The sequence below is a fragment of the Varanus komodoensis genome, unplaced genomic scaffold (genome assembly GCF_004798865.1).
Source record: "Varanus komodoensis strain SLA01 unplaced genomic scaffold, ASM479886v1 scaffold9, whole genome shotgun sequence".
NCBI classification, from domain to species: Eukaryota; Metazoa; Chordata; class Lepidosauria; order Squamata; family Varanidae; genus Varanus; species Varanus komodoensis.
Genome location: NW_025336598.1, coordinates 33,585,837 through 33,601,712, shown reverse-complemented (window position 1 = coordinate 33,601,712; position 15,876 = coordinate 33,585,837). Strand labels below are relative to the sequence as shown.

General features: G+C 39.6%; 1 protein-coding gene across 5 annotated transcripts in view; it reads right to left on the bottom strand.

Moving 5' to 3' along the window:
• Positions 1 to 15,876, bottom strand: part of RBMS1 (RNA binding motif single stranded interacting protein 1) — a 154,106-nt gene that overhangs the window by 36,868 nt on the left and 101,362 nt on the right. For all 5 annotated transcript variants that reach the window (XM_044417741.1, XM_044417740.1, XM_044417738.1 and 2 more), the window contains one exon: positions 2,594 to 2,652. In XM_044417741.1, the coding sequence (XP_044273676.1) occupies positions 2,594 to 2,652 (59 nt within the window). The remainder of the gene's footprint in view (positions 1 to 2,593; positions 2,653 to 15,876) is intronic.

Sequence of the window (15,876 nt, the reverse complement as noted above, 5' to 3'; positions counted from 1 at the left end):
ATGAGATGGCACACATACGTTAATTTAAATAAGCCACTTCACAACCTTTTCTGTACACTACATTAAGGGTATGGAAGGTCTAGTGCATTTTCTATTTCCTCTGCTTGCATTCTGAGGAATTGCCCACAGAAGTAATAACCAGTTCTTCTCGATGGCTATTCAGAGATATCTTAATCATTTTTTTTCCTGAAAAAGTTTGAAGGGTCCTCAATCCATTGGGAACTCATGAGGCATACCTATTTAACAAAAAGGTATGCTGTAGCCATTTTACATTCTATAAATAAGATCTCAAAAATTTATCAACAGTATTTGAATGGAGATATTTGAAGGGGGTAGGTGGATGGAATAAAATACGATTAATATGCATTAAACATGATGTCCAAACAAATTCGTTGGAAATCTTTTTATTATAATATTTGTATAGATTAGATTTAAATATATCACTTTATATTATTTTCTGAAGCAAGTAAAGGCCCGGAAGGACATCAAGATCCTAACTGTACCTAGCTAAAGAACTATGTATGATTTATCTACATTTACTTTCTAGGAATTGTTACCTGGTATTGTATTTAGTGATGATAGTTTGGATTCAGATTTGCATGGAGCAGAACTGGATGATCTCATTGGAGGTGAAGAGGATCAGGTGAGTTTTTACCAACTCACCCTCCTCTTTGCAGTCTCCTTTGCCCCTGAAAACCTGCTCTGGACAGTTCTGGAGAGTGGGTGCCAGAAGTCTTTGTCTGCATCTACCAAGAGACTACAGAATTCCACAGATTTTCATTGTATCCTGGATGCTTCTGCCAGTACAAAGAGCCATTCCATTTGTGGAGGGTCAGCTCTGAATGTCTCTAATTTTTATGATTGCATGGATTTATAGAAATAGAAAATTTTCCATGGAAAAAAGTAGCAGTGGAAATTTTTCTGCCCTACATCACTGCCATATTCTAGTCTAGAGCATAGTATGCTTCACCTTTCACTTCAAGTCACTTCATGCTATTGATCTGCATACCATAATAGACAAGTATAATGCACGGATTTCAAAGGAGTTTAAGAAGCTTGAGAACTTTTCACTATTCTAGAGGAACATATAAAGTAGCCTCTTTTTTAAAGTATCATATGAAATAGTATAGTATGCTTCAGGCTGAGACATTAGAATGTAAGAAGCAGCCTGATGGTCCTGATAAGATGCAAATTATGTTTTGTAATAGATGACAAATTATTTAGATTAAAATAGGGCTCTGATTTATAATATTTCCAATATAAATCTCAGTGCAAAGCAAATGACATGCATTGCTGCAGATGATGAATTTCCTCTGTAAGGGGAATGAGAGTTGACAAATGTGTTTCCCTAATTTTTTCAAAGACGTTCCTATATTTTACTGAACACTTAAAATAGTTCACTCTTGCAAGGGATTTGTACAAATACTCCCCCAATTCACCTCTTGCAAACTGAGGCATACACAAAAACTACAAACAGGAATAGGATAAAAATAGGAGAAAAGATTCTAAACTCATATGGCATCATAACAATGCAATTCTTTATATACCTACTCAGAATCAAGTCCCAATAAATTCAACTTAGTTGAAGTACCCTCTATTTATTCACACACACACATACACACACAGAGTGAGAGTGAGAGTGAGAGTGAGAGTGAGAGTGAGAGTGAGAGAGAGAGAGAGAGAGAGACATCATATTTAAGTAAGACTATAACTTTGGCATAAATATACTATTGACAAATATGCATTTTAGATTAGTAGTATCTCTGCTTTGAGATTAATATTGTCTTTCTATGCCCTAGAAAAAATACAGCCTCTGAATAAAACATTTGGATTTAATTAATCAGGAGCTTAAACTTATTTTGTTCTTAGTTGTCAACTTGGTCCCTGTTCTCGGAGGGAGTCAATGTTAATATTGCTAAGTTAGTGGGTGTTTCTTCTTTGCTTAGAAAGCATCTTCCTCATTTGGAAAGAAAGGCTGAAACCTGATATGTCAGTGTTTGCCACTCTGCTCTACCTACTACTCATTATGTTAGGAAATGATCTAATCATAATTACAATGAATGATGAAGGTCAATAAACTAAATTAATGCACCCAGTGTCTCAGAAACAAGTTTATTATTTTTTCTAGCTATAATTATGTCAGTGAAAATGAAACCCCTTTCTCCTCTCTCTATTATATTCAAAAAGGAACAGAACACAAACACAATTAGAGGACTGGAACATGCAATTAAGAACTGCTTAACACTAGTCCATTCTAATTAATAAAGCCAATTTACACAATATGTAATCTTTTCAGATACTCTGTGCAGTCAAATAGTCTTTTGTAAAGACTTCTCATCTCAGCAGGCAAGGAAATACCATTTTCAAATTCCCCTTTCTTCTTTGAAGCAGAGGCTAAATGCCAAACAGTGCCATGCATGTTAAATTTGACTGGAGTCATCAGAAGTTTTGGCACACTTTTAAATGCTGGGTCCGCTCCAACTTTCCTAAGGACAAATGCTCCCATGTAATGCAACACCAATTAACTTTTTAAAAAGACAATCATAAGTCATTTCAAAACCAAAGTTGAAAAAAGAATGAACAATGAACTCACCTTTGCATTTGTTTGTTGTTTTATCCAAAATAGCTTTCGTGGATACAATTTTCCCATATCTAAAACATGTTTTTAAGAAAGGAAGAAGTCAGAAGTTATGCTCACAAACTCCAGTACCAAGAATGAAAATTCAATACTACTGTGTAAGGTTGCACTGGTGAAACGCATGAACTCAGCCTGTAACTCCTCCTGCTCCTCAAAAGAGGACAAGGCTGACTTGAACTGTAGCCCAGTCCTAGCTCTGGCTCCAGCCACTGGAGCTTTGCACAGCTGTGTCTGGGGTAGCATCCTGCACTGAAGCCAAGGCAGCAGAGCTGGACAGTTCAGCATACTTTGTATTCAACAACATGACTTGCTTGAGATTACAAAATGCTGCACCAATGCTAGCTACCCTGAGCCATCATCTCCTGCCCGTTCTTTTCATCTCTAAGAGAGCTAGATTGCAGCAGCAGCAGCAGCAGCAGCAGCAGCAGCAGCAGCAGCAGCAGCAGCAAGCAAGCAAGCAAGCAAGCAAGCAAGCAAGCAAGCAAGCAAGCAAGCAAGCAAGCAAGCAAGCAAAGAAAGGACAGAATTAATTCTGAATGCTTAACAGGAATCCTGTATCGCTGCTTCTCCCTAATAGGTGAAACAGATCAGGCTTCTGGAACTGACACACAGTAAGTAGATAAAAATGGGTCTTGTCCTTAACCTGATTTTGACCTTAAATTTTATCTGTGGAATTATAAAGTTAGAAAAACTTTTCCCCATCAATTTTCAGACTTTATACAGCTCTAGGTTTCCAGACAGGGTATGTGTGCGTGCGTCTGTGTATTAACATGGGTCCTCAAATTACGGCCCAGGGGCCGGATCTGGCTCGCCATGCCGATTTATCCAGCCCGCCATGTCCATTTGGACCCACCGCACGCGCACCCACACACGCACCCACAGCCACCCACCTCACCCCACATGCGGGAGGCAGCGGTGTGCTCACTCGGAGAAAGCGATTTCCAAGCGAGCAAGCCGCTGCCTCGTGTGCCTGCCTCGCGGCGCATGCCTGCCCCCGCCTCGCCTTGCCGCACGTACCTCGCCTCGCGCACTGCCCCACCCCAGCACGCTCCCGCCCCGCGTGCACAACCAGGCCCCACCTTTCCAGCCTGCGCCCAGCACCGGCAGCTTTCCACTGGCCCCCTGGTCAAAACGTTTGAGGACCCCTGGTGTATAACCTAATTTCACTGATCCCCTGGTGATTTTGCGAGAACTAAAAGGTGCTTCACAAAGACCAGCCAGGCATCTCCAGGTAGGGATGAGAAAGATCTATGACTGAAACCATGAAGAGAATCTCAGACAGCGTCAAGTAAGAAGGACCAATACTCTGACTTGACATAAAGCAGCTTCCAATGATACAGGTATCAGTCTGGCTTGGACTTGCCTAGCTGAAAGCATCCTGAACCCCTTGGGCTATTCCCTGGAAGCATACCCAATTTGCCTCATCTAGTCTTCTATGCATGCTTGTATTTCCTGCTGTTTAGGTTCTTGTACCCAAAGTTGTCAGTGTTTTGAGAGCTGATAACTGAGCTTCCCAGTGGAGTTACGAGGACTGTTTGTGCTCATCCAGTTCTTTTCTAGACTTCCATGCTATATTTCACAGGGTTTTTGTAGGCAAGTTGCAAATTAAGTGCTGAGAGGGTACAACAAAGCCTACAATTCCTCTTTATGTCTAGATTAACAGGACATCAAATAGCCAGCCAGGTTCATACTAGTGCAACCAGTCCTCAAACCAACCTGATCTTAAGCCATCCATGGCTTTCAAGGTAGATTATTGGCACTTTTAAACTGGTCTCAGAAATGCACTGGGAACTAGTGCAGCTGATACAGAATCTGCTTTCTATGCTCTAGCTGCTTAGACTCCATAAGAAGCCCAGTGGCTGCATGCTGGATCAGCTGAAGCAAGGCCCCTGTATTACGGCTAAAGCACTTTTGTTATTTTAATATGCTTCACTTCAGTCCTACTTGACTAGGCAACTCAGGAGCATCAACGGCGGATGGTACTGAAAGCTGCCAAAAGTGATAGAAGCAACACACTGGAATTTCACTTAGTCCATTCCCTAGTTTAAGCCATATATCAGGGCAGCCAAGCTGTTTTTATCCCAAAAGCAGAATAGAAACCAGACTGGAAGAGATTAAAACTATTGGTATACTCTAATACCACCTGGAGCTGAGAAGCCAGCACATTTTCTAGTGATTTACATAAGGCCAATATATTAGCTACTGGGTGGTAATTATCTAATCAAGTAACCCAAATGTGACCTTTTTTGGGGGGTGGGGGCAGGGACAGGATTAGTTCCTGTCTCTTTAAATGGAACCTATGCCCTCCCTCAGAGAGGTATTAGCCCTTTCTGAGATCCAGGTGGTAAATTCAATCCTAGTAGATTGTAATATTCAGGAACAGCACTGATACCAGGTGGTGGGTCTCGAACTTCCAAGTAACCTGTCCACAGATTTTCTTTCAGGAACATGTGTTACAAAAAAGAAAAATGGTGAGTATAGTTATGCCCATGGATTACTTACTTATGTCAACATATTTAATTAGAAAGGTCATAGAAAGGCAGAGACTGGGGGAAGAAGCATCTGGCTGATAAGGAGAGGGAAGCATAGAAATGGCAGAAGACTGCCACTGAAAGACTCCATGACAAAGCAAGCTTGGCTGCTGATGGCAATGTTACCCCCATGTGGGATGGGATGGGGGAAGGCTGGAAAGAGAAATGGTGAGATACAGAGAATGGGAAAATAAATAAAGGAGGCTATAAATTACCTGATTTAAGGATAAACTGACTGTATAAAGTTAGCAAAAGGGCTATGGGCACAAGCTACCCTTGGATTTCTCAGTTTCTCTACCCAACAGTGTCCAGAGAGGTAGCATGGTACAAAGAAATAGAGAAAAATTCCTAAGAGGGGAGTGGCAGGAAATTTTCCATGCCTTTATTACTGGGTAGCAGCACTGAATGCAGGACACTGCAGTATGGAGCTTGGCTGCTGACTGTCCAACAAAACCCTAACATGACTGCCTTGATGGTTCACCAGCAGTTGTAAGCCTGCGCACTGCTGTCCTGCCTGCCTCACAAAAACACCACATGGCACCAGCTGGTAATGTCAAATCAACGCTTTCCCATCTTGCTGCTTCTCAGTGGTCTTTTCCGTTTTACTGTGCATAATTTGCTCTTTGGAACTGTACGGTTAACATAAACTTTCTCGATGAGCACTACCTCAATCTCTGCCACGTGAGTAACAAAGGAGGATAATGTTGGCTTCCCTAACACTACCTACTATCATTCTCACAGAAGTTAGGGTTTAAATTCCTACAAGTTATTGTAGAGGAAAACAACAACAACAACAACAACAAGAATTCCCTCTTTTTTCATCTATTCACTCAAACACATTGTGAAAGACTGCTTGGAAGTGTGGCAAATGGGTGTGATGTGCAACACCAGTGTAAGGTTTTTACTGGCTAAAGACTTTCACTGCCTTTTTGCCATTCCCTATTACTGTGCATATATTGATACATTTCTGTCCCTCTTTCTGAAGCCAAAAACAGCAAAGTCAGAAAATAAAAACCATAATCAAATATGCATACATTTTAAGCAACCTTAAAAACCAGCAGTGCTTAAAAAAAGCTACGTTAAAAAGAGGGGTCTTGACACTCCTCCAAAATGGAAAGCAAGTTCACTGTCTCATTGTATCTTTCAACCCTACAAGTCTACACACTTACTTTGGCTAACTTTCTGATTTCCCCAACTGTCAAGTGCCATTACAAAGATCTTTTGACAAGAAAGCAACATCGTACAAGTGACACAAATTGTCCACAAATAAAGACAACTGTTAGAAGTTAGTTTGGTGAAGTTCTCCTGGATGGAACACTAAATTATTCTATGGAAGCCTCCATCTTGGCAAGCTGACAAATGTAACAACAAGACATTATATATTCCTTAACATGTCTGCTCATAGGAGAAACTGCTTTTAATGTAATTAACATTCTCTTGCTTTTAAGTTATGCTGTAATAACAACATTTAGAAATGTCTTTTAACACATTTCAGTCCTTCTGCAATTGACTCTGAATAATCTGGAAATGAAGGAAAGCCACTAGAGATGAAAGAGCAAAGCTAAAACACATTTCTATAGACAGGGAGAGTGAAAACGACAGAGCAAGAAATTGCATCATCAGTTACTTCTCCTTATCACCCATATAACTAATCCTTCTTCCATGTTAACGTTGTTAACAAAATGGTGCTTTATAAAAAGTCTTCCAGCAAGAAGTACTGTCAACTGAAAGGAAACAGTCAAGATCCAGTTTCAAGTGATGTCGCACCCAAATGCACGGCCAAGGAGCAATGCACCTGGGCGACTGGTTCCAAGGAAGGAGGGGGATACTGGCAGATTCCTGCTTGCTGCACAACCTCACAAGCTACCAACGCTCATTCTGGGTAAAATCACATTGCTCAAGAAAGAAGGTAAAAAGTTTTAGGATCATAAACATAAACCAAACCTATGCCCAGCACATTCATTCTCCAAAAATGAATAATGGGTTATCAGTTTTTTAAAAGGGCACTGAAGTTGTCTTCCTCCTTTGGTTTGTATACAATGCACTGATTTTAACAAAAGCCACATATTCATTCCCATTATCTTACATTTATATTTCTTCCAGCCTCTAGTATTTCAAGAATAAAATTCTTACTGCCATGATTATAAATGATTCTATGCCATGCTTCTTCATATAATTGTTTAAGATGGCATGAATACAGGAGAATCTGAATCCATATAAAAGTAGATATTCTACAAATTCCATTCTTGATTATTGCACCAGTACTCTTGTGCAATGGGACGTGTCCACCATAAGCATTACAGCCTTGAAGCCATTTTATTAAGATACAACAAACTGGCCATGGACCAGCCTAATAGGAAATAAGCATTTATATTACGATCATTCATTTATACAGCACCAATGTACGTGGCACGTCACAGAAAGCATCAGCAAAAGATCCCAAGTCTCTACCATCTAAATTTGAAAGCAGGGGAAGGAAGGAAAAGAGAGGCAAATTTAGCAGAAGGTGGACATGTGTAAAGTACTTGTGTAAATTTACGGTGAAATCTATTCAGAAAAGACCCCCTGAAATCTGTGCAGCTTATTCCCAGCTTAGTGGATATTGAAGGGTAAGCAACACCCAGATATTTACAAATATTTTTTTAAAAATATTATTTTTGTGAAAATCCTATATATCCTATATATTCTATTCCTTTCAATAAAAAGAGCAAGAGAAAATAACCATATTTTTTCCAATGGATGCAACACAACTGCAGCATATGCAACTATTTCTACAAAACTCTACCTCTGTCATTTTCAAATCCATATCACTTTTAACAAACATTGGTGCTTGCCTTGACATTAGACCCTTTAATAAGCATAGTGCCTCAGAATGCATTTATTACACACAAGAAATACAAGTTCAACTAGTTTTTCTTGATTAACAAAAAACTGTGAATGGGAAGTCACTGGGCAAGATTCACATCCCAGTTCCTTTCACAACAACAATGGTGAGAACAGGCCAAAAACAACAGATGCAGATCTATTCTATACCATCAAATTAGCAAAGCAATAAAGACAGGAGTACACTGGATATAGATAAAATACAATCATTTGTGATTATCACTGCAGCTTTCTTCTAAAGAAGGGGTGCTGAATCCCTTTCAGCCCAAGGGCTGCATTTCAGTTCGGAGAAGCACTCAGGAGCCACATTCCAGTGGTGGTGGCTGGGGCAAAAACGGTGGGCCCAAAGTGAATTACCAGCATAGTTTAGCCTAAACCTTTTACTGCCAGTAACTAAACCTTACGAGTTGCCACTGGACCTTTTAGAGATGCAAAAAGGAGATGAAGACCATTGGGAAGTCACTAAGTCTCACTGGGAACTGAGACTCCAGGTGGACTGGATCTGGCCCATGGATCTGAGGTTCACATCTTTGCTCTAAACAGATCTCTTGCAGTATACATGGGCTCTTCTCATTTGCAATACCTCAATGAGGCATGCCAGTGCAATTTAAGCCCACCCAGTGCAATGATTTCAGTATAAGGGTCTAAACCTCAACATTCTATAATCAATGCACACACTTATCAGTTGGTTTGTCTTGTTTAGCACTGCAATGCCAAAGCAATCGTCATTGTGCAAAATTCTCACAGATGACAAGAGAACCAACTTTCTAAAGACTAAATAATTTAATACAGAGAAACAGACTTAGCTTACAGCTAAGGAGAACATGCTATGACAAAAAGGGACACCAGTATAAACTATTTTCTATTCTGGAAGAAAATTATGCAGTTACATAAATGTAAGTACAATGTCATGGAAGACTTTTAAATTGCATCCAAGTCACTGTTGTGAGTGTGGTCCTTTTTTGATCAGCTCCAGCTTTCCATCTCCAAGTACACCTCATGTTCTCTTACAACAAAAATACTCAGCAAGTGCTACCCAATAAGGCAAGGCGTACCAATACAAGTATTTTTCAAGTCCTTTGCACAATAACATACTACATACAGGTGTTATACTCTTTCCTCTGATATCCTGGTTCCTGTACTGGAAAGCTCAGAAATCAGTTCTCACAGTGGGATGGATAAAGAAAGCAGATAGCCTGAAGACACATATTAAGCCAGCAGTGCCAAACCTTATACATATGTGGATACATCTGGAAATTCAAGAAACTGCTGTGGGCACCACCACAAAATGCCAATCATCATTTTTGAGTCCACCTGTCACATTCATAGATTTTAGGCTGCATCTGATTCAGCAAAAACATTAGTGTCTGCTTAATACCACAGTGCCTCTTTATCAGTAGACTGGCTAATTCAGCTAATTGTTGGCAGTACAATACAATGAAGACTTCTTTTAAACATAGGTTTTGGAAATGTCCAATATTTGCTTCTTTTGGGGTGATGATTATTGCATACATTATATAGATACATTAGGTACTGGTTCAGTTTTTAATAGACACTGATGTACATGCTCTTTTAAATTATTTACATACTTCATGGAAGTTAATAAGTGGAAGGGGAAAATGGATTCTTTATGCCTTTTGTAGTATCAGTCCTTTAGCTGATATTACAAGACTAATATTACAAAACTGGAAACCCACTTCCTATAATTCCCTTGCATTATTCTTGTTAAGGCCCCTATAGTGCTCTTGATATACGACTGGAAAGCATATAGAAGCCAACTTTGCAAGACTAAATATTTGATTAGTTGATTAACTTTTGGTGAAATCCATGTATGTATTTGTTAAAAATGGAAAGAAATAAAAAAAGAAGTTCAAGTGATCCCTTCTTGGGTGTCGCTGGAGGTTTCTGCAGGTGTTGCAGCACCCGCGATGCCACAGTGGTCCTGGCTTAAGCTGTTTTTGGCCTGCCAATCAGAGAGGGAAGAAAGCATTTATTTAATTTGCATGCTAGATTTCCTGGTGGTTTTGGAATTCCTGGCTTTCTCGTATTTAAGCAATAATATTGACAGTTAGTCACAGAAACTACCCCAGCAGACAGGATGTATCCTTGTAGAACAAGTTGAGACAAATGTGCACACTCTTTCCAAGTCCTGGTATTTCATTTACTGAGATACAGTCTTATGGCTGTCTGACACAAATAGTCATTTCCTGGATGACCTACTTGTCAAGGGGAGTGAAGTACAGTTGGTAACATAGGAGGAAATTGGTACGATAGGATTGCACATATAGTCTAATTTACACACAACTTCTGAGATGTCAATTTCAAAATCACTGGAAAAGGAAAAAGGAGGGTCCACCAAGGGGGAGTGGCAACCAGATCTTCCCTTAACAATGCAATCCTCTCCATTTCAAGAGTTGCACAGACAGTTCTCCATATTTCTGACATCTTCAGCTACTCCAGAAAGAGGAGTTATCAACCCCTCCCTACCAACAGGACTTAATCCCAGCCAAGTGGTTCCATTTGCTGTATCTCAATCAGCCACTTCCTCAGAGTTTTTGTTTTAGAATAGTCATTTAGGATCCCCCCCCTCTGCTACAAAAGAAGCAGTAAATTGTTTTCAATTAACAGCTTGACAACAGTGCATAAATTAGTCTATAAGCAGCCTCACCATCTATATTAGTGACCATACTTCACTCCTTTTGAGAGCTGAGATTTGTAATGATATTGGTCAGGCAAGACTCCATATAGTAGACAGCTGTGAGTGAGTGGTTGCCCACTTCTAAAGACTAAAAGAAATCATGAAGATGTTTGTGCACACTTCCAGAACTATAAAAGTAACTATTAAAAAAGATAGCAAGCTACAGTAATGGTCACTCTGAAGTGCAACATGGGCATTAACGGAGGGATTGTAATTGGCAGTGGCGTAGGCAAGGTCACAAGGACCCAGGAGGAGGTTTTGCTGCTCTTGCTGAGTGGTTTGTTACTGTCCAATGACAAGCCACTGTTGCCACGGTGCCCCAAAAGAAGCCACCCCATGGAAAGCACTCTGTGCTTGGGTGACATGACAACCTAGTATGGGAGACAGCATCACCAGGCTATGTCCTGCGAACCCAGTCAAAGTCAGTCGACGGTCAGCCACTCGCTCCCCTCAAAGGACAGAAAAGGTTGCATGGTATGTGTGAGAATGTGGGGAAGTGAAGGGGTGCCCTCCACCAATGGGAATGTCTGTGTCATTCGCTGGCCAGCAGCATTTGGGGGGCAAATGACAGAACTCTATTCTGAAGTGTCTGTCCATGTATGCTGTGTGCAGCTATGAAATGACTGTTCTCAGAGACCTGAAGAGAGTTTCATTTAAACAAGTTGTTTCCACAGGCAAAATTAAATAATGTTCATTTTACGTGTTTCAAATTGCATTTAAGCATTGCCATTTACTCTGGCTTTTCTGTAAACTGGAAATCTACCTGCATGCTTTAAAGAGGTACCCAAGAGAAAGCTTATCTTTACTTTCTGTGTAGTGTGTCTAGTGACTCATACTGGTAGATCCATCATATACGGATGCAAAATCTGTAAAATGTTATCCTGGAAGGAGTAGGTAGGATAGACTATTTGAGAATGCATTGGATCCAAAGACCTATGAGGGGAACCAAGATAGGAAATAGCACATTCCCATGCAAAGATTTGCACCAGAACTTGCACAGTGTTATATTCTCTTGCACAAGAAGTCATACAAATGGAAGAACTCCTTTGGAGTTTCATGTTTCTCACAGAATACTGTAGGGCAAAGTATAAATAAAGCTGTTCTGTGAGTGGAAGATGTCTTCCAGATGCAGAGATCCTCTTGTGCAAGCAGAAGGATGCAGCTACATGCACTAAAGGGCTATTTTTAAATGAGCACAAAAACCTTGCACATACGTATGAATGCAGAAAAGGATAACTGTTTTGGTCCTCATTCGCTCACAAGATCACTTGCACATTGCCACTTTTCTGCTAGTTCTTGCACACAATAATTCATGGAACAGCACTGTTGTTAGGATTTCTGCTGCTGACTTATCCCTGGGTCTAAATTTTAAGATGTATGTAAGCAATTCTTGCTACCAAAGCTGCACAGTAATTCTGGCATAGGAAACGAAGGCTGTATGAACATAAGAGGAAAAGAAATAAATGCCTTAGAAATCAGGAAATGTTTATTTCCTTCGAGGAGATTGGGCATCTGCCTGTGTACTTCAGAATCCAACTGGAAGTGCAGCCCTGTGCATTCTGTTAGCCTTGAATTGCTATTTTTGGTCATAGTTAAACTTAGTTGTTTCAATATGGGAAGTGCATTGTGATACTCTAAAAGAATAGGGAATTAGGAGAATTATCCCTGTGGCATCTCTAGGACATTCTGAATACACACATCAAAGTGCATTTCCTAATCATGGCTATAGAATCTGTTTCAAATTTATAGTGGGTAATCCAATAGTTTTTGTTATGGGGGGAAAAAGGTTCCAACGTCAAATTTCCAACAAACAGAAGATGCAGTCTGGCGAGAATCATCAAAGCATACTGTAGTTATTTTGAGAATACTGTACTTTGTGAGAACACATGATTCAGTGTATGGATATGACACTACCATTCTCTGGTCATTGGGTGGGATCCAAAGAACTATGAGTTGAAGGAAAATAGTCACCAGCTCTGTTCTTCAGTACTTAAAATGGTCACGTAGCAAGATGAATTGTTACTTAGTGGCAGAACACAAGCTTTGCATACAGAAGATCCCACTGTTTAATCTCCAGCGGTTCTAATTAAAAAACAGAAACTAACAAAAAAGCCCCCAGCAAACAGGTAATGGCAATTCCAGTTTCTCCTGGGGAATCAATGCCAGCCAGACTAGGCAATACTGAGCTAGAGGGGCGCACAGTTGCTACTAAGATAAAGGTGCGTCCTGACTTCATACAGCCCATGCTACATACAGTTCCAAGGACCTGTACTCTTTTCACCCTTCTGCCTATGGAAGAACTACAAGCGGAACGGCACACCTGGATTTAGTTCCACTTCTATTACACAAAACTTCAGGGTAAAATGCACCTCCCAATCTGTCTCATTACGGTTTTTGTACCCACATTTTAAAAACAGTTTCCTGAACGGAAAAGAAAGGCCAGGGACTAGTTCTTGTAACAACAGATCTGGCATGCATCTGGTTGGTCACCTGAAGCTTTTCTGCACACTGGAATAACTACTTTTGATAGGACATGTGAGGGGACTGGGTAGTCCTCGGCCTGAGCAGCCTCTTCGGTTTACAATGTGGAAGCCTTCCAGGCATCAGCGTCACGTATCTAATCAGCTAAAGTAAATCTCCTAAGGATAATGGATATTTCTTTGCTTTTAATAAAGAGTTACCAGAATTCTGAAGTGTCCTCAGAAACTGGACTGAAAATACTTGAGTTCCTTAAATAAGAAAAGGAAATGAAAAAGATTCCAACACCATAACCCAAAATAATTTCTTTAAGGTTACAGTACTTATTAAGTTAACCCAATTAGAATAGGAACATAGTTTAATTACTTGTGCACTGCTGAGGCTCTATTCTAATATGAACTGACTCTTTAAAAACATGACTTATCCAGAAAGGATTGCTTAAAGGAAAAAAAGTAAGAATAGCACTCTTATTTTCTGTTCTTCGGAATGCTTTCAGTCAGATATCAAAGATGCTAATATTTATTGTTTTAATAAATATTTTATTGTTGTTGTTTTATGTATTTATATTCTGCCTATTCCCTGTGCTGGGGCTCACAGTGGATAATTTTAATGATTTCTTCATACTATTTGTATTTATTTTTTTACTATGAAGTTTTAGCATATGGGTTGTTAGAATAAATTTGCTTTAGAAAATGATAAGCTAATGTTGTATTATTAAGAACAATTAATAATTACGTTGATGCAGCTCAATGATAAATGCATCTGAAGCTGGATAATTCAGCAATCATTTCTTGTTCACTCCCCTCCCAGTAGTTATTCAAGAACCAACCAAAACAATTACTGATTAGCCAAGTATTTTCTTTATACAAAATGTATAAAATAAGCAAACACAAAAGTTTGAAAAGTACAAGTTATTTAGTTAGTGCTACGACTTATTTCCTCAGTTCCAAATCTTGAATCCATTTGAGAAGCATCAACTTCCCATGGATTACCTTGCTCAGTGCCAGCTATTCTGTGAAAAAGCTAATGCCAAAGACATAGCTGGAAAGAATTTTATGAAATACAAGCATAACTTTAAGAACAAGTAGTCTTATGGGAAAGAGAAAGAAAATGAACACCTGGATCTTTACACAAGGATGCAATGTGTTTATTTAGTGTATGGTGCTATTTTCCATATGTATTAATTATATAAGTACAATAGGTCCTACCAAGTTGAGTACTCCAACATCCCACTGATTTCAGTGGGGAACGGCATGTGCCTAAAGCTTTCTTACAGAAACTAAAAGGGATCAGAACTGCTGTTTTTTGGATGAAAGCAGGCCCCAACCATTTACCATTATTCTAGTAACAATCCACTATTCCTTCTTCACATAGCAATAAAAAAAGAAAAAAGTTCACAGCTGTCATCCGTGAACAGGTGTTAGGATTAGTAGAGTAGAACACACAAGTTGAATTAAAGAGAAAGTTAAGACTCCATGACTCACACTGACTTACATATTTATAAAGTATAAAATTGCATCATAGATTACATGTCCTGAAAAGAAATGGCACCTTCCTAACTCTCAGACTAGGCAATGGGTGTAAAGTACATTATAGGCTACAGGCTGGTACTACACTGTTATGGAGCTCAATAAGGGTTTCACAATGAGAGGCAGAGTTAACTTCATGAAGAATACAGCCCCCATCCACTTATGCCAGAAAGTCCCTGATATATGCAAAGATGCAGTTATGCAATGCCAAACTATGTCAACTCCTGCTAGACATCACCACAAATAAGCATTATGGAAATTATTTATCTAACTCAAATCACCTGCTGATCTAGCTGCGGAGAAAGAAGTTGTGCAACAAAAAGAACACAAGTGTATTAAGAGCAGTTCAAGCAGATTTGAGTGGTTTTTCTTGAAAAGATGTAATACAGGTGGAGACCGATAAGTATCTTTCCACTCAGCAAAAAGTAGTAGGCACTTCCACATTAAAAAAAGTATTACATATACTATTATTATTATTATTACTACAGAGAAGAAATGATGTAACAGTCATCAAAAACAGGTGTATCTCTTTTTCTACCCAGAAAGCTGATTTTGTGCTAATTCTAGGGTATTTATCTAAACCGTACTGGAAATATTTTCAACTGTCCTAAATTTAGGAGAAGTCCTTCTAAACCAATGGATATGCAAAGCATGGTTTTGCAAGCAAAACTTGTGTTATCCACTGAAGTTGGCATAAAACCAACATCCTTGTAGGAACAGAGCTTCTCCTTCTCGCGTAAAGCCAATCTAAGCAAAAAATATGTATTTCTTCTTACTTCTGCATCTCTCTCTCTCTCCCCCCCCCCCCCACACAGAGAGACAGAGAGAGAGAGCGTGCGAGCGAGCAAATACTACTGAAGATCCTCCCATGATTATTCAGGGAACCTTTAAGAATTTCAAGTCCCTCAGAAAGAAATATGATAGGTAATATACTGTAGGTTAACAATCACAACTGCAACTCAGCAGTATTTTAAATCTTGACCAGAACTGTTCTGAGTCTGTACGCACCCATATACTATACCAAACTGACTGCTGAAACGGTGACCAGTTTTGCACAATCATTGGTGGCTAACCAATGGTGGCTTATTAACCATCCCCGCAGATGCTGTTTGAGTTCTC